Source organism: Mytilus edulis, chromosome 13, assembly GCF_963676685.1.
Source record: "Mytilus edulis chromosome 13, xbMytEdul2.2, whole genome shotgun sequence".
Classification (NCBI taxonomy): Eukaryota; Metazoa; Mollusca; class Bivalvia; order Mytilida; family Mytilidae; genus Mytilus; species Mytilus edulis.
Genome location: NC_092356.1, coordinates 16,523,147 through 16,547,887, shown reverse-complemented (window position 1 = coordinate 16,547,887; position 24,741 = coordinate 16,523,147). Strand labels below are relative to the sequence as shown.

Here is a 24,741-nt window from a genome sequence, read left to right as displayed (position 1 = left end):
AAAAAGAAGTTTTTTTGTTTGGTAACACTGCAAAAATATCAAAAGGCAATGCAGAAAATACTATTTTTCTTACCATAAAGCAATATATTTATAATTCCAGATGTTTTAAAAAACAACTGACAATAAACTCAGTAAAAGAAAAGATAAAATATGTGTATGCAATGGACAAAAATATTGCTATGAAAAACAAATGTGAACATCAGTTTCTCAGAGAATGGAATGCTTTTGATATATTACTTAGCATGCTTAGTTAAGTACAAAAATGTATATACATGTTATAAATGAAAATGCTGTATTTACTATACTAAAATAGAATTCAATTTCTAGATGAATTATATTGAAAACTCACCACACTATTCTCTCTCGCTCTCTTTCTCTTTCTATCTCTCTCTCTCCGGTGTTCAAACTGCTTTACTCTTTATCTTATATTTGTATATTTAAAAAAAAAAAAAAAAAAAATTGCTTCCTAATAGAAAGATGTATTGATTAGATAATATCTATAGATTTATATATTATATATTGCTATTATATTTGTGTATATTATGTTGTAAATTGGAAGTTATAAATAATAAAAATAAAAAAAAAAAAAGTAAAGTTATCGAGCAGAATTCATCAATTCTATTGATTTCCTATTATTTCTTGAATTGTAGAAACAACCATGAATTATGTCAAGCAGGATGTGACCATATTAAAATCCATTGGTTTCAAACAGAAGGAATGGCTAAATGGTACTAATTGGTCGAGATATTTTTGCCCCAGGGGAAACAAAACTACTTTTTACTGCAAAATCTTTAGTTAGATGATAGGTCATCAAAACTTACGGGTCCGCTAAGAGAGTTGGCAATGCTGTTTCTTGTATCTTTGAAGGAGCTGTGAATCCCATCTTGTAAACACCTTCTAACAATTCTTTTTTCCTAAAAACATATAAAAAAAAAATTAGGATTATAGTGATATAAACTTTAAAATCTTAAATACAATATTGTGAATTAGTTGTTTTTCAAGTGATACAAATTTTCTGTGGATTTTGAGGGTTCATGTGAATCGCAAATATAAAGTTCAACACAGAACAATGTCAATATAGGATTAATGCAGACTTGTGTAAAACCATGAATCAGATATCCTTAAAAATATTTTTTCTTTTGTTGAAGGAGCCTGTATTTCAATGTTTGTCATTGGTTCATGACTGTCATATTTGTTTTTGGTTAATAGTTTTTTATATACATTATGCCGTTAGTTTTCTCAATTGAATTGTTTCGTATTTTTAATGTCAAGGCCTTTTTTCATGTTTATAGCTGACTACTAGTATATGGTATGGTTTTTATTTCATTGTTGAAGGCTGTACGGATGCCTATTATTAATATTGCTTACATCCTCTTAATTTGAACTTTGATAAATAGTTGACTAATTGGCAATCCTACCTCATCCCGTTAATTTTCTAATGTACTTACAAATTCAAAGCTTCAAATGTTTTTACAGAATACAATGGAGAATTAGGATCTTTCTGCAAAACTTCTAAATTTGCTTTTGAGGATATCAACTTTGAGTGGATCAATTTCCTCAGCAATGATTCATCTTCTTTAGTATTCCCTATGTAGAAAAGAGAAAAAAAAACAATATTCAACCCTGTATGATATTTTACATTTTTTATTCAACCCTGTATGATATTTTACATTTTTTATTCAACCCTGTATGATATTTTACATTTTTTATTCAACCCTGTATGATATTTTACATTTTTTATTTAACCCTGTATGATATTTTAGAATTTTTATCTAAGACTACTGTGGATTAATTAATATTTGTTGTATTCTGAAAATCAATTGTTGTCAATATTATAATGGAATTTTATTCGACTGTCATACAAGTGAGACGTTAAGATGGCTATAAAACCAGATTTTATCCACCATTTTCTAAAAAGAAAATGCCTACAGGTACCAAGTCAAGAAAATGACAGTTGTTTCTGAGCTTTTAATTTTGCTATTTGATAAGGAACTTTGCTTATTGAATTTTTCTTGCAGTTCAAATTTTCTATAGGCTTGAGAAAAATATGAATTTGAAAAAAATCAAGATATCAAATATCCACAAAAATACAGTTTTCTGTATTCGAAGTCTATAAGATACTTTAACTGTATTAGCAATATGTTCAAATTCTATAATTGATGTGGTTTCTAATAAAAATGCCATTAAAGACCACCATGTGCTTTGCTTTGAGAACAGTCCTTATTTATGAATGACTGGTTCAACCTGTGTCCCCAGTTGAGTTAAATGTGTCTGTTCCAAGACAGCAAACCCATCTTTGTGTATGTGAAAATTAACATGCAAAAAAAATTAAAATGTCTTGGGGGTCTCATTGGAGGGGTCTAATCCCTGATCCCGCATATTGATTAGTGAGAATCCAATATCCTGCTTCTCATTGCAATAATAGCACATGTAATTTTCCATGTCCTGCTGGCCTTCGTTTCCCGTTTTCATGCTTAATTAGTCATTTGTCTGTATTGATTGTGTGTGACAAGGGTAAGCCTAATTTGTAACAGTCAAATCCAATATAGTTGCCTTATAATTCATAAATCATTCAGTGTTCTCCCCAGAAATTTTGGATAGCATCACATTTTGAGTAAATAAAAATAACTATTTTTTTAATTTCGTTTGTCGCGTCGCGTTGATGCTCTATTTCCTTCATATGTTTTAGTTTATATTGTTCAATTCATAACTGAGAATACAATTAAACTATAACCACAAAAACAGTTGGTTCAGTTTATGTTTTCTTTATTCATTTATAGTTACAGAATTATTTTTTTCCTCTTGTGCCAAATAAAAATAAATATGTGGTTTCAGTTACCCAACAATAAGTCAAATGAATGAATGGTTCATTATAGATCAACCTGTATATATACAAAACTAAATATCTAGTACACAAAATTAACTATATTTTATAGTATATCAAGTAAAGATAAAGTAGCAAAAGTAGCAAAAAAAAAAATCAATTTAAATTTTTTTTTTTATCGTGTTTATGAAATTCATTGTTTCATGGCACTTAATGAATTAGTTCCAGTTGTTTCTTATTTTTACATTAAAATGATATGTATTTTTAACAAAGTTATCTAACAAATAGTCTGTTAAAGCGTAGTTTTCTCTCTTGGTATATTTTTTCTGTCTACTGTCCATCTGTTGTCATTATCGTGAAAATGCGGATTTTTGTCATATCTGGTCCGGTTCTGATCCGTAGTTTACACAAAAATGTGCAATGGCGGCCATAGAAAAATTTACGAAAAATGAGTCCCAGAATAAACATTGTTGACAAGAGATTGTGAATGAATAAGACGCTTTTAATGCATTAAATGGATTAAACATAAACTTAAGCCAATTATGATAACTTTTTAAAGAAGTATTAAACTTATTTTAGCTCTAAACCAAAATTCTCGCTCTCGTATTACTGGAAGAGAAAGAAAGTAATTTTTGGAGAGTTTCACAAATAAACGACCTTTTTAAAAAAAAAAAAAAATCGTTTCAATCTCTGAAGTTTCGTAATACAAAACGTAGGTTTCTAATTGTTTTGTGATTGCATTTTTCCATGTCGAAATTGGTTATTGCAGACACGTGGTATTAGTCATGTCACAAGTGTCAGCTTGGGATATTCGCATCCAAACAGTTATCACCCTGAGGGCAATTAACACCTAGCTATTTAATCTCTTAATTGCCTTTAGTGTCCGACTTAAAGGGATTACAATTAAAGGTGATATAATTTTCATGATCATAATCGATAATAGATGAAAGTTCAAAATTGAGGACAAGTAAAATAGCATCTTCAAAATAATTATAGCGTCGCGTGAATTATTATAGCATCACGGTGAAAAAATATAGCGTCGCGGTACCGCGACGCTAAAACGGCCTGGGGAGAACACTGTCATTGTAATTGCAATTTTAACATGTTACAGGTCATATACAGAGATTAAATGCGAGTGTGTGAGTTTGTTTTGATATAAATATTGTACAGAAAAGAAAAAAAAAGTGAATAGCTGTAGTGTTTATTAAAGTCATAAGAAACCTCAAATCAAAAAAAAATAATGCATATGATTTTTATAACTCAATGGATAGTTTTCATTATAAAACTTATGTACATATACTTTTTTCTGAAGAAAATTCTTTAATTTATTCATATTTAGAAGAAGTTTACTTTATTTGAATAGCTTCCTTCCAGCAAGCTATTCCCCCGACATATTTTCCGTATGCAAGGTGACCTCAGTGTGACCCATCTCGTAAAAATCCGGTGACCACAATACGCATGGATGTCCTTAAAATAAACTATTATCTGAATTTACATGTTAAACACGTGCTCAATTTCCATGCTTTTTTGTTTATTTTTCGTCAATTGTTGACAAACAGGTGACAATCGTTAAACTTCGGCTTCAAAACACGAACTTTAATTACCTGCCATATTTTCACAACAACACTGACCGATTGAGAAAAAAAATTGACAATTATACGAAATTTACACGAAAAAAATGATAAATTCGAGCACAGAAGACGAAGTTTAGGATGTTTGTATGCATAAGTTCAAGAATTGGAAGAACATTATTTTTCACCGGTCACTCGTTTCTTATGACTTTAATATTTTTTTCAAAACTTCTCTTTCAATATTGTTGAAGATATTACTTACCGCCATCTTCTGGGCCACCTTCGGCAGCGCCTCCTGGGTCAGGAGTAGATTTTGGTTCTCCACTGGCCGCTGACCCTGCACCATTTACTGTCTCAGGTTGGTTTGGTTTGGTTATTTTCAGATTGTCAACCTACAGTATACAGTAATTAATCAATCATTGTTTTTCCAACACTTAGAAAAAATTGTGTTTCAGAACAAGTGAGAATCTGATATCAAGATATTTATTTATCACCAATAATGGCAATAATCAAGCATTTGGTGATTATCAATTTCTCTTTTTTGTAAACATCATCTTTTTGTAAAAGCTTCCTTTCAGTGTGATACAAGAAAAAACATTTCATGCAGAAAATAGATAACAGACTAAAACCTTAAGAAAATTATTTATTTCTGATATTAATCCAATATAAATTTCAATTTATATACAATCATGACAATTCAATGACTTTTATTTGGAACACAACTTACTATTTGGTTAATCAATTAATAAAGACTTGTATTAAGATTGGAAGCAAACCCAGCTAGACACAGTGTGTTTGAACTCACCTCTGTGTTGTCAGACTAACTGTGGATTCATTTATTTATGTGTGTTCCAATTATTGTTGATCATGTTGATTGAAGATAATTTGTTTTAAGTGAATTTTACACAATATTTGATTTCGAGGTTTTGTCTACAACCTTATGGGAAAGTTGACTTTTGCTTCACTTTCAAATTGGTGGTTCACTTGTAAGTATTCAACGTATAATAATTAATTCATTGTAAGTCATGTAGGTGAGCACCAATTAAGACCAATCAGCCACAGCCCTTCTATGCACATAAGGTAAACTTACACAGCGATACAGTTCTATTCCAAAAGAATTTTTGTGCATACTAAATATGTTTACTTTGATAACTACCACTAGCTAAGTGATTTTCTTAAAGACACAAATGTACTGAAACATTGTTGTGAAACTGGATATACGGTTGAACTTCTGCAGGCAAATATTCACCTTATTTTATAGTTAAAATGATTTCACCAGTTCTGTACATGTCCTTTAATGTTTAAATGCTATTTACATGTATTTCTTGACATATCTCAGGCACTACAAAAGTTTGATCGATTGTGTGCTGTCCTGAGGTACAGTATATTCCAAACGCATTGAAATCATTACTATACATTTACATTGCAGTTGGTTTTTGCTTTTATTAAGGAATGACTGTAATATTTTTTTCTGTCTATGAAGAAATGACATAAAAAAATGTGGTGCACACTGAATAAGGCGTGTAGCGGGTTATTTAACAGTGTGCACCACATTTTTTATGTTATTTCAAAATTTCATTTTACTGCTTCAATGATGAAATAAACGTTGATGACGTCATGGTCACATGACAAAATTGTGTCTATGATATGATAAAGAAAACGACGTCAGCCAATCAGAAGATGTGTTACATCCAAAATTATTTTGAATTGTTTCACATTTTGTAATATATATCTAGATCTTTAATTGTTGACTTTAAAGTTTTTGCTCTTAGTTGAAGGCCATACTGCTAAATATAGTATAATTAACATCCACATCACTTGGTCTCTAGTTGATAGTTGTCTCATTGACAATCATACCGCATCTCCTTATTCTACAAAAATGTATATTATTATGGATTTGAAAACATATGCCCTTAATCCATATTGTTTATGAATTGCTGTTCATGTTGTACTGTACCTAAACATACAAATACAGAAAACTAATTGTAACATTAAAATGAAAATCTGTGACAAAAATTAACTTAATAACTACAATAAACACATCAACCAGAGAGAAGACGAAAAATAATCTAAAAACACAGGGTAAACATAAATCTGTCGGTTCTAACCTTCTCTGTTTCAGTATCATATTTACAACTCATATATCATATGTATACTTTGAGCAAAATTTGATAATAAGTGACCAACTACTTTAACTACATGTTCTATACTAAATTTTGTTGGAACAAAATTTGACTATATCCAATATTTGATTTCTTTATAATTAAATAACATACATGTATCTTCTTATAACTAGTTCAATCTGTAATTGGCTATGGATACACATACTTACATATGTATACCCACAAAAACCAATGATATTAAATTGGTGTCTGACGAATTATTATGAGTTTTCAGTATTTATACTATAGTTCGACAAAGATATCAGTCTTCTCTTTATTTTCTTTCATACTAACCTCTTCTTGACATGGTAACACATCAATTAACAACATTCACTGGTTATGTGAAAGAAAACACAACACTACACAACTTAGTTTACAGTTTTACAGATGATAAAAAAGTGTTTAATCAAAAGCAGTGCAGTTACACTACAATGTGAAAATTAAAGTGACTGTCCAATTACAAAAAAGCTTTTAACCACACCATGTGTTTATAAATCTACAACATTAATTACAAGTTGTAATAGACTTTTTTCATAGTATCAACTTTTGATCCAGAATGTTAACAATTTTTCAATAAATATGTAGTTTTTAATCAATTAATAGCAACAAAAGTAAAACCAATGTTACAACCATGGCCAGTGCAATTTGGGAAACAGTTAATTTTTTTATGTTTTCTAAACACAACAAAATTGTATAAAAGCATTTATTTTTTGGCACCAAATGATATGTTTGACTATTACCAGAATATCCTACCATAGAGTAGGTAATCTGTTGTAATACCAGAATATCCTACCATAGAGTAGGTAATCTGTTGTATTACCAGAATATCCTACCATAGAGTAGGTAATCTGTTGTATTACCAGAATATCCTACCATAGAGTACATTTGTAGGTAATCTGTTGAAAATGTATATACTGTCAAAATTTGGTAATGTGAAAATAGTCTATCAGTAAAGTCTAAAAGCCCCATATTAGAAGAAAAATGTTGTCTACAGTAACCTAACATTTCTTTGTTAACAATTTTAACAATAGAATTGTGGAAGTGAAATATCTCAATGTAAGCATGGAGAATAAGTTTATTCTGACCTTTGATTGTCTAACATGTCTAAAGTTCAAAGTTTTAGAACAGTTAATTGAACAGACTATTGACTGTCTAAAGTTAAAGGTTTTTAAAAGGTTATTCTGACTAATATTCAGTTTTATAAAAGTTGATTTTGACCTTTGTCCAAAGGTCAAGGTTTTGTAAAAGTTAATTTGACCTTTGATTGTTTAAAGTTCAAGGATTTATAAAAGAATTACAAAAATAACTTTTCAATGTACAGGTTTTGCTATGAATGATTATAAAAGCAAAGTATATGTATGTGTATATATCATTATTGAAAGCCTGCATATAATATGCACAGAATATACTGAAAATGCTATAGTTGAGGCTGATTTTTTTTATATTAAGGAATTCATTCATTCAGAAAGTGTGTTTTTTTTAATATTGAAACTTTTTTAATATTTCATTGAGAATAAACTGAAGAATGTCAAAGTTCATGCTGAATGGTTTCAGACAGGAAATATGTTTTTTTAAAGAGGAATTCATTTGGATTTTCAAGATCTTTTATAAAAAGTTATGTGAATTCATACTAATGCACATATTTACAAGTTATAGAAGTGTAGCTCACAGCACAACAGTAAACAGCTAGAATGAATACCTGCTGATTGATGTCAAATTCTTCTACCTGATCCGCCCAGCTTTTTGCTTCATTACTCTTTAAACAATGTTAAAATTATAGTTCATCCATTGAAATAAAATTAAATATTATGCAAAACTTGCATGATTTCAAATAGACTGTTGAGTATTTAATATTAAATATCTAATAAATGATAGAAAAAATACAAAACTCAGATAAACATATATAATAAAAACAAGAATATGTATCTATATAATATTTAACCTGATACAGGAGAGGTGGTCTAACTGACACAGAGACCAGAAAACACATTTCAAGTCTTCTGTTGTCGGCAAATCATATAGATATTTATTATGGCTATCTTTCTCATGTATACATGTAGAATGGTTAAGAATCAATTTGTTACCTTGTATACCTTCAATGCATATTTTTTCATGTACATGTACATTTGTAGCATAAAGTAAATCTTTCACAACTAGAACAAACACAGGATCATACAATATTACTACAAGAGTGCACACGCTGAAATGTCTCGCCTTTTTTACTAATCATTGATATAATGTTGATAGAGCTTAATATAAAGCTTTACTACAACTGTCACATAAAATCAACATTAACCAAAGAAAACGAAACATTGATCAATGAACCATGAAAATGAGGTCAAGGTCAGATGAACCATGCCAGGCAGACATGTACAGCTAACAATTCTTCAATACAACAAATATAGTTGACTTATTGCTTATAAATTAAGAAAAACAGACCAAAACACAAACACTTAACACTTAGCAATGGACCGTGAAAATGAGGTCAAGGTCAAATAAAACCTGTGTAACAGACATATAGATCATAAAATATTTCCATACACCAAATATAGTTGACTAATGCATATAGAATTAGAAAAATAGACCAAAACTCAAAAACTTAACTTTGACCACTGAACCATGAAAATGAGGTCAAGGTCAGATGACACCTGTCAGCTAGACATGTACACCTTACAATCATTCCATACACCAAATATAGTAGACCTATTACATATAGTATAAGAAAAACAGACCAAAACACAAAAACTTAACTATAACCACTGAACCATGAAAATGAGGTCAAGGTCAGATGACACCTGCCAGTTGGACATGTACACCTTACAGTCCTTCCATACACCCAATATGCTAAACCTATTGCTTATAGTATCTGAGATATGGACTTGACCACCAAAACTTAACCTTGTTCACTGATCCATGAAATGAGGTCGAGGTCAAATGAAAACTGTCTGACGGGCATGAGGACCTTGCAAGGTACGCACATACCAAATATAGTTATCCAATTACTTATTATAAGAGAGAATTTAACATTACAAAAAATCTTAACTTTTTTTTCAAGTAGTCACTGAACCATGAAAATGAGGTCAAGGACATTGGACATGTGACTGACGGAAAGTTCGTAACATGAGGCATCTATATACAAAGTATGAAGCATCCAGGTCTTCTACCTTCTAAAATATAAAGCTTTTAAGAAGTTAGCTAACGCCGCCGCCGTAGCCGCCGCCACCGCCGGATCACTATCCCTATGTCGAGCTTTCTGCAACAAAAGTTGCAGGCTCGACAAAAATGATTCTTCCTGAAAGTTACCTTTTTTTCTTAAATGCTGGTATTTTTATAATAATATGAAATGTACAACCCTTTAATGACAGAGATTGACAAAATTATTTAAAGGGAAACTTCGCAAAAAAATCAAAAATTGATATTATGTCCATTCTGTATAAAAATGCTCAAATTTATAGATATTAAAGTTTTATTCCGCAAAATAAGAGATCACCATCGATTTTAAATTTTGAGTATCAGTTCTCTGCTCTCCGCCATCTTGTCACCTTCTCCGATGAAAAATCCCGATATGTCTATAAACCACAAAGGAACAAAACTACAGTAAACGATGTAGTCGTAATTGCGTGTCGATATCTTGTCAATCGTACGGTTGTTTTATCTGACTGACTAACTTGATACGGAAAATGGTCTTATATTTTTAAATAACCATATAGTCTGTTATTTTTAAACTGATAATATTGTAATTAGTTAAAAAGTCAAAGTTCAAATCATAAATAAGTGTTCCGTGGAAATTGTTTTCGAAAATCTAATTCGTTCATAATTCTTTCAAGTAATAAACTTTATTTAAATAAATTCGAATCTTCCCTCATCTGATCACCAGCATGGCTAAAGGTATTACTCCCAAAGGTATTGGAAGGGGCGTAAGGTGACACGTCCAGGTATTCAATCGATTTCCTGTCCGGCTGGCTTGCAAGTTCATGCATCGTTTCACTTCTGTAGGTATTGATCAGTGTACACGACCGTTACTTATAACTTTCCATTTTGAACTATCAGGTGCATGTATAATATACATTTTTGTCTTGCGTGTCCGAAAGTGATATTTATACTAGTCATTACTGAACTCATACGCTTGTTTATAAATAACATTTCTGGTGTAAAGAATATTATCTATAAAAAAAAATTAATACAAAAAAAAAAATTGAAGAAATACAAATCTATTTACATATTTTTCAAAGGGTTAATTTGGGAAAATGTAATATATACTCATTGTCAATAGTTTAGGACAGATTGGAACATACCAGAATTATTGATTTAAAAAAATGTGCGCACTTGTCAACGATTCGTGTATACATACGCCTGGGTAGAAAGTTACGGAACTATAGTCAGTAGCGCAATTTAAAATATGTATACATGTATACATTGAACATAAGAAAGAAACATACATTTTGTGTAAATTGTGGTAAATGTTTTGTAAATTATTATAGACTAGTCCACGTATGCCAACAGTATGTAATCAACGAATTCGATAGACTATTGTATACCAAAAGAAGAAGAAGAAAAAAAAAGAAACAATTTGATTTAAATACAGGTCAATTTATAACTTGCTTTGGTTCATCGAAGTTAAGAACATAGTAAACTCACAGATTTATATATCAATTAGATTGTTCTCGAATAAAGGACGAAATTTGTCATCATCACAATTGTTCCAACATTCATGTAAAATATATGCAACTGGACGTACACTAATAATCCCCAAGGGATGTGAATATTTTCTAGGAAAACTATTGAGTATCAATTTCGGGATTTATTTTCTTTCTTGATATTCAATGACAGCAATTTAAAGAATAAACTGCTTGTCGGATATTTGTCCGCTTTAGGGGTATTCTTGCAAGTTGAACAGACTTATAATAACATTCAAAAATAGGGAATGATAACATTAAATTCGTTGTCTTTTAATTTTAAACATCGTTGGTCAAATAGTTATTTAAGTATATATATACGTTGGGAGACGACGATTATTATAGTAGTCTCAGATTTTAATAAGGACGTTCCCGATTATGAATAAATTTGGTTGACGTTTTTCACACTTGAAAAGAATATCTATTCGTAATTTTTCGATTCCATTCCAATACAAAAGTATTTTTTCTTTATTCGTACATATTATATTCCGCTTCGGTAGAGTTATCTTCAGATAGTTTCATATATTAATTAATACATGGCTTTCAAAAGTCTAAATGTAAGTGTTCTCGTACATTTTTTCGCCCAATAAAGACAAATAAAAATGATTTAGTAAAGCTATTTCTAATTTCTAAGTCCCCCTTTTTTATGAGACATAAATCAAGGACAAGACTTGTATATCATTTCATTCTGACATATGAATTAAGTTTCCCGTCTTTAACCGAAAATTGTGTATTTCTTAGTAAATTAACTTATTTGAATTCAAATAAATAATAGCACCAAATATAATTAAATAATTCCACGGCGACCAATTTTTATTTGTCACCAACTTGAATATGTATTTGTAATGTGTGTATTAAATGCTCCCACTGATCCGAATAGACAGTCACACCTGGCAAGGTGTGCCCTAGAGGCGTGGTTAAATACCGAAGTGCAAATAACAATTTACCTTTCAACAAGCCATCTACGAGTATTGCCACAGAACCGTGAATACACACATCGTATAAACCTAGTCATAGCAGAGATAGTAAAAGGTCAATAATCATGAGTACACCAACATATTGTCTTTACAGATTATTGTACTTTAATTTGTTCACCTTATCAGTTCGAAAATGCATTTATTAAAAATAAATTTATAACTTTTTGTGTTGTCTACAAACATAATTCGAATATATACGTTTAACATAGATAATTTATCTCACGAATGAGTACAATTGAACGTCTGTGCGTTTTATCTTCTTATTATCGGATGGTTATTAGATAAAGCATAAGTCATCGGCGCGCTTACGATTACGTTAAAATATGATTAAAAACCAAGACTTTTAATGATTGTATTTTAAATCCCGGCATGCAAAAATCAGGAGAAAACGTCACGACCTACAGGAAGTAGTTGATATTTTTTCATTAATTATTGAATTTCTCCTTTATTACTGCACATATAGCGATAAAACTTTGTGAATATATATATTATGTCATAATGAACATATTTAAACCATAAGTAAAAAATCGTGAATTTTCCCTTTAACAAACAACTTTCATTTTACAGTACTTATTTATAAATCAATTTACTGTCATGACTGTGCCAGTGAGGATTTATTTGTTTCAACAGGTTACATTTTTACATATAAAATCTATATCTTATATATAAGTACATGTGACTGTTTTAGAAAGAAAAACTTGAAACTCATGGCACTCTGTCATTACAATTTCACCTCCCATTAAAATTTCGACCTAAAATAAACTGAGTTTTTTTTAGTATCAATAGCACTTCTTACATGTTTGGGATCAGAAAAATCTAGATCTGTTTACCTTAGCTGTTAATTTCTGTTCTTGTTCATCTACAGATGCACCCCAGTCTAAATCTGCCATTCTGAAATACATTAGAAAGAGTTATTGTATGATATAACACAAACCTGCATCAAATCAGAAATTTTACATTTAAAAGCCAATAAAACAATAGACTTATATCATAAAATCAACTTTTGTCTCCAGAGTGTATAATTTTCAACAGGTTATTTACTATGTGGTTAGACATTCGACACTCTGGTACTTTGTCATGTAGAAGCAACTTAAAAAAGTAAATCAAGTTTACAATCAGTGCAATTAGGGGGAAAAATCTACTTTTTTCCAATGATTTTGTTATTGAAAGAAAACATATAAATACAGTTCATTGTTTCCCCAAATTGCACTGACTGTAACATAGCATGCATAGTGTGAGCTTAATTTTTTTCTCCTGGTTGTCTGACTTAACTGTGAGTGATGAGCACTGGCTTGTAACTTAATATGTTTCAGTCAACATCTATCATTTCATATTTTGACAATGGTGCAGTATTCATTGTGCAAAGGTGTCATTTTAAGTTTGAATGTTGAATTGATAAAATAAATTTTAACACTTGAGGGATTGTTAAATATTTTGGGGAATTATTCCCCATTTTGGCAGGTTGTCACTATTAACTTTAAGGGAAGCACCACTAAGGCATATATAATGTGGAGATGAAGTCCCCAATTACAGTAGAAAAATCAATAAAAAAAAATCAATGTACTTATGAACTCAAAATCGTTCACTTTTTATTTTCAGACTTTTTCATTTTCCCACATTTGCATAGAAATCTTTCTATCTATCGGTCTCAATTGGTCGTTTCAGAATCTAATGTATTCTGGGTAATATTTACAAAAGCGTACACCAAAGCGTTCTGATTGGTTTAAAACATTCTAAACAATGAAAATTCAACCAATGACCAAATTAAAAATGAACAGATTGATGCCCGATTTATATAATTCCAAGGCCGTTAGTCGGCACCAGAAGCGATGAAGCAGCCCATCTATTTTGGGTGGGCAAATATCCACTTTTTGATATGGGACGAGCTCTGACATCCCACTGCCCAAGCTTGTCTGGCAAAACAGCCGTTGGACGTCAGAGTAATCTCGGACTACCAATGACGTAACATTATTTTCATTTTTGGGTACGAACATTAAAATTACCCATGATGATTTAGATTCTGAAACGGCCAATTGTCATTGGACTTTGAGTAAACATTGTTAAGTATATGATATACAAGTCTAGTAAAATAGTTGAAGGACCACAATAAAAATTTCATTTTTAATATTTCTTTAAATGAAAAAAACATCATGAACATTACCTGATGATAGTTTCTTTGTTTACATTGAAAATGACTCATAAATTAAATCCCTAACAACAGAACCATTACAGTATTTCTGTTTCTGATTTTGAAGTTATAATTTGTCTGAATTAAAAAGAATTTATACTGGCTTCATCCCCTTTTCACATATTTGATGTTTAAAAAAGAAAGGCATACATATAACCATTTCGGATCTCCTGTAGTTGGTGATCGCAATACTGGTATACCAGTATTGTCCACATTCCACAATAGTTACTGTCAATACTGGTATAAAAAATTTGTACCAGTATTGTAACTTTTTATTAAAAAAAACCAGCAATACTGGTACATTACTGATGTCCCAGTATTGTAGTTGTATTGTTGACTAGACTATATTGAAGATCAAAGGGAGATTAAATGAACTCAAAAAAATTGTAGAGGATAATTGTGAAATCAATTAACAACCAGTTAAAAGTCATTACTATACTTGCACAACTACACAAAGGATTATTGAAATTAACTCATATCATCATTATTATTTAAACAATTGCTAATAATTTTATCATATTTCTATTTTTATTTAATTCAATATAGATAAAATAAAAGCTTATTATTATCGAGGGGGGATAGGACCTTTATCGGGACTTCGGGATCGGGTGTTTTTAAGCTAGGGATTTCGGGATTGACCCTTTTGGGATCTGGGAATTCTTTTTTTTGGATTTCGGGACGTCAGGATTTACTTTATTTAAATTCGGGACCTCGGGATTTCGTTTTTTTAAGTCCGGGATTTGGGGATCAGGACCCCTCCTATCCCCCCTCATTATCTGAGTAATAATTTAATAAATGTCTTCATGAATGTTAAGGGTTGAAGCAGTTGATTCAGAACCATGGACAATACAATTAGTAGCAGATACATGTATATCTACTGGTACAAATACTGATACTAGACCAGCATTCTGACAGTTAGAGAGCTGTACAAATGCTATCTGAAATAGTTTGTAATCTAGTAAGCGTTAGAGAAAGTCCACAGAGACTGAATACCTAAATACCAATATAGGAAGGGGGAGGGGTTGCAGAAATCACATCTGAAGAAGAAATAGACAATACCAATGCTGATGATACAGAAGCTATAACAGCATTAATGTCAATATAAAATTCACTAAAATATACTACATGAATCTTGGAAAGAGCGAGCTGAAAGAAAACATAGAAGAAAGTACAGAGTTTGTTAAAATGCTGAGACAGAATGGTTAAGAAAAAAAACATCAAAAGATTTAAAACTTTATTTGATGACAATCACAGTGTACCATTTATGGCATCATCAGTTAAACACAATCATTCCTAATAAAATTGTCATGTCATATGTTAATTTCATTATGCATATATGGACCATAATTTGCTATTGGGCTCGTTTCCTATAACTATAGAAAAGTGATAAAAATATGTATTACTGTAAGAAAAGTTGTAACTACATCTAAAGATGCCTTTATTTTTATCAACATACAAGTGTATGCTACTCTTCCCTAGAAAAAAAATTGAAATTAACAAATTTCAAAGATTATACGACCGTATTATTGTGTCGTTTCTCGCGTTACTTTTCGCTTCCGAAGTGCATAACGCTGACTGATTTATAGATAATCGTCAACGGCAAATTCATAACTTTTGCTTTCAAATAATAAAGAACATCGACCAATAAGAATAGTCAGAAGAAAATGCCGAGAACTATAAGTATTTCTGTAGCAGGTGTAAGAACACTAGCATTACTTTGGTTTCCAATTTCGTAACGCAAATTTTAGATGATGTAATCTGCTTTGTTGTAATAGAATTCTTTATAACAATATGCAAATATGAACTCTCGCGAGATGTTCAAACAGGTAAATCAGAGATGATTTACATTCTAGTTTTGTTCTTCGTAATAATTAAGTTAGAAAATGACGTTATCGTTATGCGTTACATTTCAAACGAAACAGAAGTCCAGTTATTTCCTTTTTTTTTTTATTAAAATTGTTTTTGTTGTTAAGTTTTAATCATTTCCGGTCATACGTGAAACATGTGACTAACATGTAATCACGCCCTTACGGTCAGATGTATGAAATACTAGGTCTAAACATTGTTTTTGTTTCCAACGGGATGTTAGCAAACATAATCTGTAGACTTGTTTCGTCTTGTTTAAAAAAGGAAAATACAATTTTCAAAGAGATTGCGCCGGGGGTCTATTATTTTTCCTATGTGCATTATGTTACATACGATCTTGTGTGAAAATAAATGCCCAATGACTTGACAAAATCGATTTCAGATTTGACAGACGTTATAACACACTTTGTTTCCTGATAACAATGTAAAGTGTCCTTGGAAAATTTAATAGACATTACGTCTCTTATCATTGTGCTGATGCTCGTTGGATTGATTTTGCTTCAGCAGTAAATATTATTGGATATTTTAGGTGAATAAAGATAATTTAATAAAAAATATACCGTTACACTTGGAATGTACAAAGTTTGTATCTTTGTCACAATTTTTAATTATTTTTTTTTTATTCATGTTCTGCAAACACTTTTCAGAAACGCAATAAACTTGTCAAAGGAGAAGTAAACTTTTACCATGCATGACTTGAAAGGAAGTACTTTATTGATTTTAGCCCACTAAAGTAGGTTAAAATGTGGAAACCATGTAGATGGTGTACAGGTCACAAATATCACATGGTGCCTATTTTAAAGATTTTAATTCCAAGTTAAAAGTTTTTTTCTTTACTGGATTTAAAGAATTTTACATTGCCAATGATTTGGAATAAATTGTATATAACTGGAATTTCAAAACCAAATATAAATACATTTTTTTGGCTAAAACATCAAGATACAACGATCATGGTATCCTGTATCAATGAAGAAAATATGGAAATTTCTGAATAAATTGTACTAATTGTTTTCTAAACAAGCACATATTTAGGAGTTTTATAATACTGTTACATTTAAGATGGATTTTAAGAAAAAGTATACTGTTCAGATTATTTTAAGCAGATTTTGCAATAAAATAAAACTAAAAAAATGCTTTCGGTTTCTTATGGGGCCACAATTAAAAATATTTCAGTTTGCCCAAACCCGACCCATGATGACTGGGTGTGGGTAGGTAGGTAGGCAAATTCTTTTTTTTATCTTTTTTTTTATCAGAATTTGCATGAAAATATTAAAAGATATTAAAAAAGTATATCTTTTTTTCCGTCAAACCTTTGTAGAGACAACCAAAAGCCATGAATTTAAAACCTCTATAAATAAATTAGTCTACTATATGATTTGTATCCTGAGATGTTTATAACCCTGACAATTGCTAACTGTGTGAAAGGGCTGGTGGATTTATGAAGTGATTTTCAACAGTTCCATCAACACGATGTTTGTGTAAAAAAATATCAGCTGATTATGTAATGATTAAATTTGTTTGCAGTTTTTAAATCCTATTTCTATTAAAAAAAATTAAATGTCCTAAAATATTTATATGAATTATTATCTACCATCCTTAGTTTGTGTCTATTTTGTGTTTTGAAAACAGATTTATATTTTACATTATCACACAGGTAAACTAATTTGGCTATAAATAGATCAAAGCATGTTCTGTAGAATCTCCAAACTAAAAACGTATTTGTTATAATTTTATTTCTTTAAATAATCAAGTTTAAATTTTTGAAAATAATCATTATTGATAAAATATAATTGCATAAAGTTAACGTTTTCTGAAGACTATTTATTTTTAGGTCATGGTTCTAGAGGCTTCCTTACAAATTTGTATAAAAATCCAATATGACATCCATAACATGTTTTTACTTTTGCACATGTGAAAAAAATGTTTTTGACAAAAGTCAGATTTCTCTTGTCAAAAGGCATTTATATTTATATTGCAATAAATTATTCAGAAGGAGTTACATTCAGTTAAGATTATATTTCTGATTCTGCGAGCAATTATAGTTTTATCAAATTCTCCCAAACAGCAACGTACTGATCTTGTCTAATGAGACTTGTAAATTTGAACTATTTGAATAAAAGGGCATCTAATTTACATGATAAAGGAAGATTACAATTAAAGACAACAATTATCAAGAAATAATTCCTTTTTATTCAGTAAAAACATAATCTTCTTGCAAGATTGTAAATTCGCAACTTCCGGATCCATTTCCTGTCAGAATATTTACATTGAAAATATTCAATTGCACATGGTTTTGAACAAATCTACCTGAATATTCTTATCAGATATTCGATAACACGATGAAATTAACATTAAGCATATAGGTAAGGGCTTGGTAGTACAGACAACTACAGCGTAAAAAAACTGTGCCACTTCACATGTTTTACTTCTTTAATTTACGTTCGTTAAATCAGAAGATAAAAACAGAGAACATCGAATATCGATTAACTGCGTCTCTTATACGCTTTCTTTTAATCTTATTCACAGTAACTTTCAAACGCAAAGACGACAAACATTAAGTTTTGTACGATAACGGAGCGGACCCCAAAAAAATCCGAAAAAAAAAATTCTTCAAAAAAACGTCAAAAAAAGAATTTGAGTCGGCGGGTTTATTTTGGGTCGGTCGCGTTTGGGCAAACATACAATCTTTTTATTTTGGCCTGGTTTCCTGTTGTGTTTAAAAAAAACTTTAATTTAACATTGAAAATAGATTTTAAATATTAACATGAAGCAAGTAACACTAGTAATGGTGTTCATTTATGTCTTTTGAAATATATTGTGCAAAATAAAGAAAATAAAGATTGGTTTCCTGTTTGGTTTCCTGTTTGGTTTCCTGTCACGTAAACGGTGAATCAAAATGTATTATTTTTTTCTTGAAAAACTCAATTGTTCCATTAATCCACCATTTCTTTCTTGTTCAGTAGTTCTGGTGAGATGAGAGGGATGAGATTGGGCTGTAAAAATCACTTTGTGTGTAAGACCATAAACTAACAATAAGTTAAATAAAATAAATCTTGTTATCAAATTTTACCGTCAGTCGGCATCAGAAGCGACGAAGCAGCGCATCTATTTTGGGTGGGCAAATATCCACTTTTTGATATGGGACGAGCTATGACCTCCCACGGCCCCAGCTTGTCTGGCAAAACAGCCGTTGGACGTCAGAGTAATCTCAGACTATCAAATGTGTTAACAGGCCCGTAGCCAGGATTTTCCAAAGGGGGGTTCGTTTGACTCACAAACTCGACTTTAACAGTCACAATTCGAACAGAACATCGACTTTAACAGTGCTTATTAGTTTTCAAGGGGGGGTTCGTCCGAACCCCTCGAACCCCCCCTGGCTACGGGTATGGTTAATATTGATATTTGAAGAGTTATTCGGTCATTACATGTGTTATTCGGATAATAACAGTGTTATTCGGTCATTCGTGTTACCCATTTATGAGCATAAGAAAACGTGCAGGATTTACATTTTCTTCTGTTTAGATTAACACATAATATTTTTTGGGGAACTTTGCTGAACAAAATTTTCCCCTAGAAGACAGACAAATAAGTTATTGTAATGTCAACACAAAATTAATTACAAACGTAGAACCATACTTGATTGATATTTTTGTTTCACCACCACTTTCAATTTTTCTATTTTCACTATGCGAATAGTTTCGAATTTTGAACAAAAAATAAGGGATTTTCAGTTTAAACTAGAACATTGAAGAGAAAACATTAAAGTTAATTCATAATAGCATTTAAAGCAATTTTATATGCTATGGTCTGATATTTTAACAATTATATTCGAAACTAAGTTTTACAAAAATAAGAATTCATCAACTCGCCCCTTACTTAATTCGACCTCTTTGAAGATCGAATTGGGTCCGAGACGTTTCTAACGTAAGCGGAGTTAGTCCTGAGTATATTTCAAATTTCAATTGAATAAATAAGTACTCATATATGAAGATAATTTGATAACGCTTAAAATTTTAAAACCTTAAAAATACTTTTGAAAATCACCTCAATTGAATCAGTGGCGGATCCAAAACTTTTCCTAAGAGGGGGCCGCTCCAGTCATACTTCAGTGATTCCCTATATAATCAACCAAATTTTTCCCACGAAAGGGCCCCCCTGGATCCGCCTATGTGAATGGAAAATTTATAATATACTTCTACTTCTACTATATAATGACCGCCTTCAACACGTTGAAGTTTACGTCACTTGTACTGCGCATTGCTTTGTGAAGACATATATACAGTGAAATATAACAAATTTGTGATTATAAAAAAAAAAAAAAATTACAAAGATAAGTGGACTGGTAGTGCATATTTTTAATTTTTAATTTTTAATATTAATTTTAGATAAAACTTTTTACACATCATGACATAATGAATTTAGTACTGACTGTAGGTGTAGGTTGAGACGGCTACTTTGAACGACTCTATAGAGTCGCTCATCACAATACTCAGGGGAAGGCTGTTCCAGATTTTAATTGTGCGTGGAAAAAATGATTGTTGCCTTATTTGTGTTCTGCAGGATGAAATTTGTATGAGAGTGTGTGCATGTTCCTGGACTGTCTGAGCGGTTGAATTAGTCTGTCTGTTTTTGTGCATGATTGCAATGAGATGATATGTGATTTTCAATGATAACACATGACCAGGCGTGCATCTGTTCTTCAACTTTCAACTTTCAACTGTTTCAGCAAGTATGATAGTGTCATCTGCATAAAATAAGATAAAAATTTGTAAATATAGTCCAATATGTTCTTGACAATGCGTTGATACTGTTTCAAGTCCATTTATGTTATTTTCACACAAAAATTCTTCTAGATCCGAAAGAAAAATAGAAAACAAAAAAGGTGATAAATTTTCTCCTTGTCGTACCCCGAGATCACTAGAAAAGAAGCCAGAAATATCATTTCCCTTTTTGACACAAGATTTAATGTTATCATACATATTAAAAATCACTCTTAAAATTTTTCCGGTAACTTGATTTTTTACCAACTTTTGCCATAACCCCAATCTCCAAACAGTATCAAACGCTTTCTTAAAGTCGATAAACGTACAATAAAGTTTTTTACCAAATGATAAATATAATTCTATCAGCACATGTAAACAAAATATGTTATCCAGAGTTGAATAGCCTTTCCTGAAGCCAGCTTGTGCTTTTGGAATTATTTCAAATAAGTCTGCATATTTTGAAAGTCTCCCATTCAGTATGGCAGTAAATAATTTTCCCAGAGAAGATACTAGAGTAATTCCTCTGTATGAGTCAGGGTTAAGGGGGTCCCCCTTATTTTTGAAAAATGGCAAAATAATACCTAATGTCCAAGCTTCAGGAATGGCTCCAGAGTCTAATATTTTATTAAATAACTTAAGATAAAGGGGCATCATAAATTGAATGGTAGATTTCACATATTCATTGATGACCATATCGTAACCTGGCGCTTTTCCGTTTTTTAAATCTTTAACGGCTTTAAAAATTTCATTTTCTGTAATTTTACCATTTAAGATTGCATTTACACGTTCGTCATTGCAATCTGGTATTTCAAAATCTACATCATCTCGTTCTCCGTCTGTGTTCAATTTTTTAAAATAAGCGTGAAGTTCATCAAGATCGATTGGTGTGTTTTTATCCTGTGGTCTTTCAAAATTATTCAAAACATTCCATAATTTTTTTGGATCATGTTGATCCATACTACGCAGCTCGTTTTCAGCTTTAAATTGAAACTCCTCGTAACTTTTGTTCATTACTGTTTTATATGCCTTACTAGCTTTTTTCAAATCGTATCTACTTTCCTCTGTTTTAAATAAATTATGTGTTTTCTTTGCTTGATGAAAATTATCTCGTTTTAAACGACATTGCGCATTAAACCACGGTTGGTGTTGTTTTGAATTTCGATTAATTTTGGCGGGTTTATTTCCGAAATTTTCGAAGGCTGAATCAAGAAACACTTTATTTAAACTTTCGACTAATTCGTTAAGGTCAGTTTGAAAATTTTCATTAGTCATATCAAGCGTGTCTAACTGGTTCGACAAGTTATCAATGGTCAATTTACTTTCAACGCTGTCAACAAATTGATCTCTTTTGTCACCAATCCAACGAATATGCTTACTAGGCACATTCGGTGAATTGTTTTTATCAAGCAAATCATCAGGTAACATCGCTGAAAGATTGAATTGCAATCTACAATGAATATCAGAAAATAACGAATCAAAATCAATAACTTCAAATTCCGTAATATAGGGGAACAAATCTCCTGATACTATTAAGTAATCAACTAGACTAGTTTCTTTGCTAGTTACTTTGCCCATATTTTTGTCGTTACCAATTCTGCCATTGGCAATATATAAACAATTGTTTTTACATAATTGCAAAAGTTTGTTACCATATACATTGATGCGACCTTTGTCCTCAGACGATCTTTGTAAGGATACATTATATAAACATAAATTGTAAAAGTCATATAAACATCTATCTATCTCATCTATTCCATCATGATTCAAAATTTTTGAAAGTTCATCGTCTGGTATAATATAATCACAAAGAGACCCTGTTCTGGCATTAAAATCGCCAAGTAGTGCAGTTGCAGTGCTTTGATCTTTTAACGTAATTAATTCTGTTTCAATTTCATCAAAGGCATCCTTGGAGGAGTACCTTGAATTTTCGGGAGGTACATAAATACAACCAAACATAATTTTAGTTAATTGCATTGGAATATCTACTTTAACCCAAAGTACAAACTCAGAGTCTGTGTTTATAAATGTAAGAAAATTTTTTAAACATTTTTTAAAAATAACTGTTATACCTCCAGATTTTCGTTCAAATTTTTTTCTATTTTTGGTAAAATAATCATATCCCTTAGGCAAGTTAAGCTGGTCCAAATCATCTAGTTTTGACTCAATACATACAAAAATGTCATTTAGTTCAATCAAATCAGTAAATTCTTTAAATATTAATCGATTTTTTAGGCCACATACATTTAAGCATGAAATATTTAATGAGTGAGAATTGTTACATATACTGGGTTTAAAGTTCAACTGTCCTCTTGTTTGCCTGTCCTATATGTGGCGGGGACGGCCAAAACCTGCTCTTGATTCGTCTCGTGAGCCAAAGTGCTCCCTTAGAAATTGACTGCCTTGTTGAGATGGATACATGTTGTCTTGCGAAGGGTTGTTGGGTACATTGGAAGCATTTTTCTGAGCTTCAATTACATCTTCAGGATATATTCTGTGACCATTGACGTATAGCTTGTCTTCTTTAAGACGTGCATGATTTCCTAGACGTTGTTCTCGTTTGAAAATAGGCCATAGAACATTTCTTCTTTCTACCATTTCGTATGGATATTGCTCAAAGACGCTGAAAGATGTTTCTTTCAGTTTAGCAGGGGCAGCTCTAAGAACTTTGTTTCTATCCTTTCGACTTTCAAATTTAGCTACTATGGTTCTTGGTTTAGCGTCCTTGCGTGGTCGGAGGCGGTGAACAATATGAAATTTGATTTCTTCGTTTATCTTAAGTTTTTCTTTGATAAATTTCTTAAGGACTGTTTCCGTTTCAATATTATCATAGTCATCTTTTTCCCTCGGATCTTCGAGTATACCACCAAAAAGAAGATTTTCCCTCATCGACCTTGACTGAACTTCGAGAAGCTTTTCTTTTAGTTCCATATTTTCTTGTCTCATATTATCGAATTCCTCCGTTATAAAGCAAAATCTGTTTTCAATCTTTTTAACTACGTTTTCAGATCCAGTTATTCTGCCTTCTATTTGCTTCATATCTTGCTTGACTTCGGCAAGTTCTGTCTCTAATGATGAGAATCTGCTTTCGATCCCCCCTAGACGTTTATCAATCGACGGTAAAGCATCTAGATGTGACAGTTTTGTATAAATGTCATTTAATATAGATTCTAGACAGATTTGTGTATTTTGTGCGTTCGAAATTTGGGGGGAGGGTTGATCGGAGAAAACCAATTTCTGTTGTGGGTTGCCATGCAGATTTGCTGGTGTGTTGAAAGGTACATAGTTAAGATGCTGTCCATATAAAACTTGGCGTGCACTTTCGATTGAATTTCCAACAGGAGTGTCCACTAATGAGTTATTTACAATGCGATTCTTCTGTGTGCGAGGTCTCTCCATTTTAAATGATCTATCATGTCACTAACGCTTGAGGTGTTTCTGTGTCGGTTAGTGTCACTGTGACATATCTAGCAGCCCTTATTTGTACTTTTTCTATTTTGTTAATATCCTCAGTAAAGTAAGGGTCCCAAACTAAACAGGCATATTCTAGTGATGGTCTGACTAAAGATGTATATGCCTGTTCCTTTACTGAGGTGGAACTGATGTTAAGAGATTCCTTCGAAGGAAACCTAGTGTGCTGTTTGTTGGCTTTATTACAGATGTTGTTTATGTGACTGTGTCATTTTAAGTCTGATTGAATTGTCACACCTAGGTATT

General features: G+C 31.3%; 2 protein-coding genes across 2 annotated transcripts; both read right to left on the bottom strand.

Moving 5' to 3' along the window:
* Positions 1-454: 454 nt before the first annotated feature.
* LOC139501125 (ATP-dependent RNA helicase DDX19B-like) lies at positions 455-20,000 on the bottom strand. Its single transcript, XM_071290106.1, has 6 exons — positions 19,901-20,000; positions 13,041-13,101; positions 8,257-8,313; positions 4,658-4,787; positions 1,449-1,587; positions 455-914 (listed from the first exon to the last, which is right to left on the bottom strand). Exons 2-6 carry the CDS (start codon positions 13,098-13,100, stop codon positions 818-820), a joined length of 483 nt encoding a protein of 160 aa, XP_071146207.1. The 5' UTR covers position 13,101; positions 19,901-20,000; the 3' UTR covers positions 455-817.
* Positions 20,001-20,970: 970 nt separating this feature from the next.
* LOC139500131 (putative leucine-rich repeat-containing protein DDB_G0290503) lies at positions 20,971-24,423 on the bottom strand. Its single transcript, XM_071288869.1, has 3 exons — positions 23,376-24,423; positions 21,369-23,039; positions 20,971-21,008 (listed from the first exon to the last, which is right to left on the bottom strand). Exons 1-3 carry the CDS (start codon positions 24,421-24,423, stop codon positions 20,971-20,973), a joined length of 2,757 nt encoding a protein of 918 aa, XP_071144970.1.
* Between the last annotated feature and the right edge of the window lie 318 nt (positions 24,424-24,741).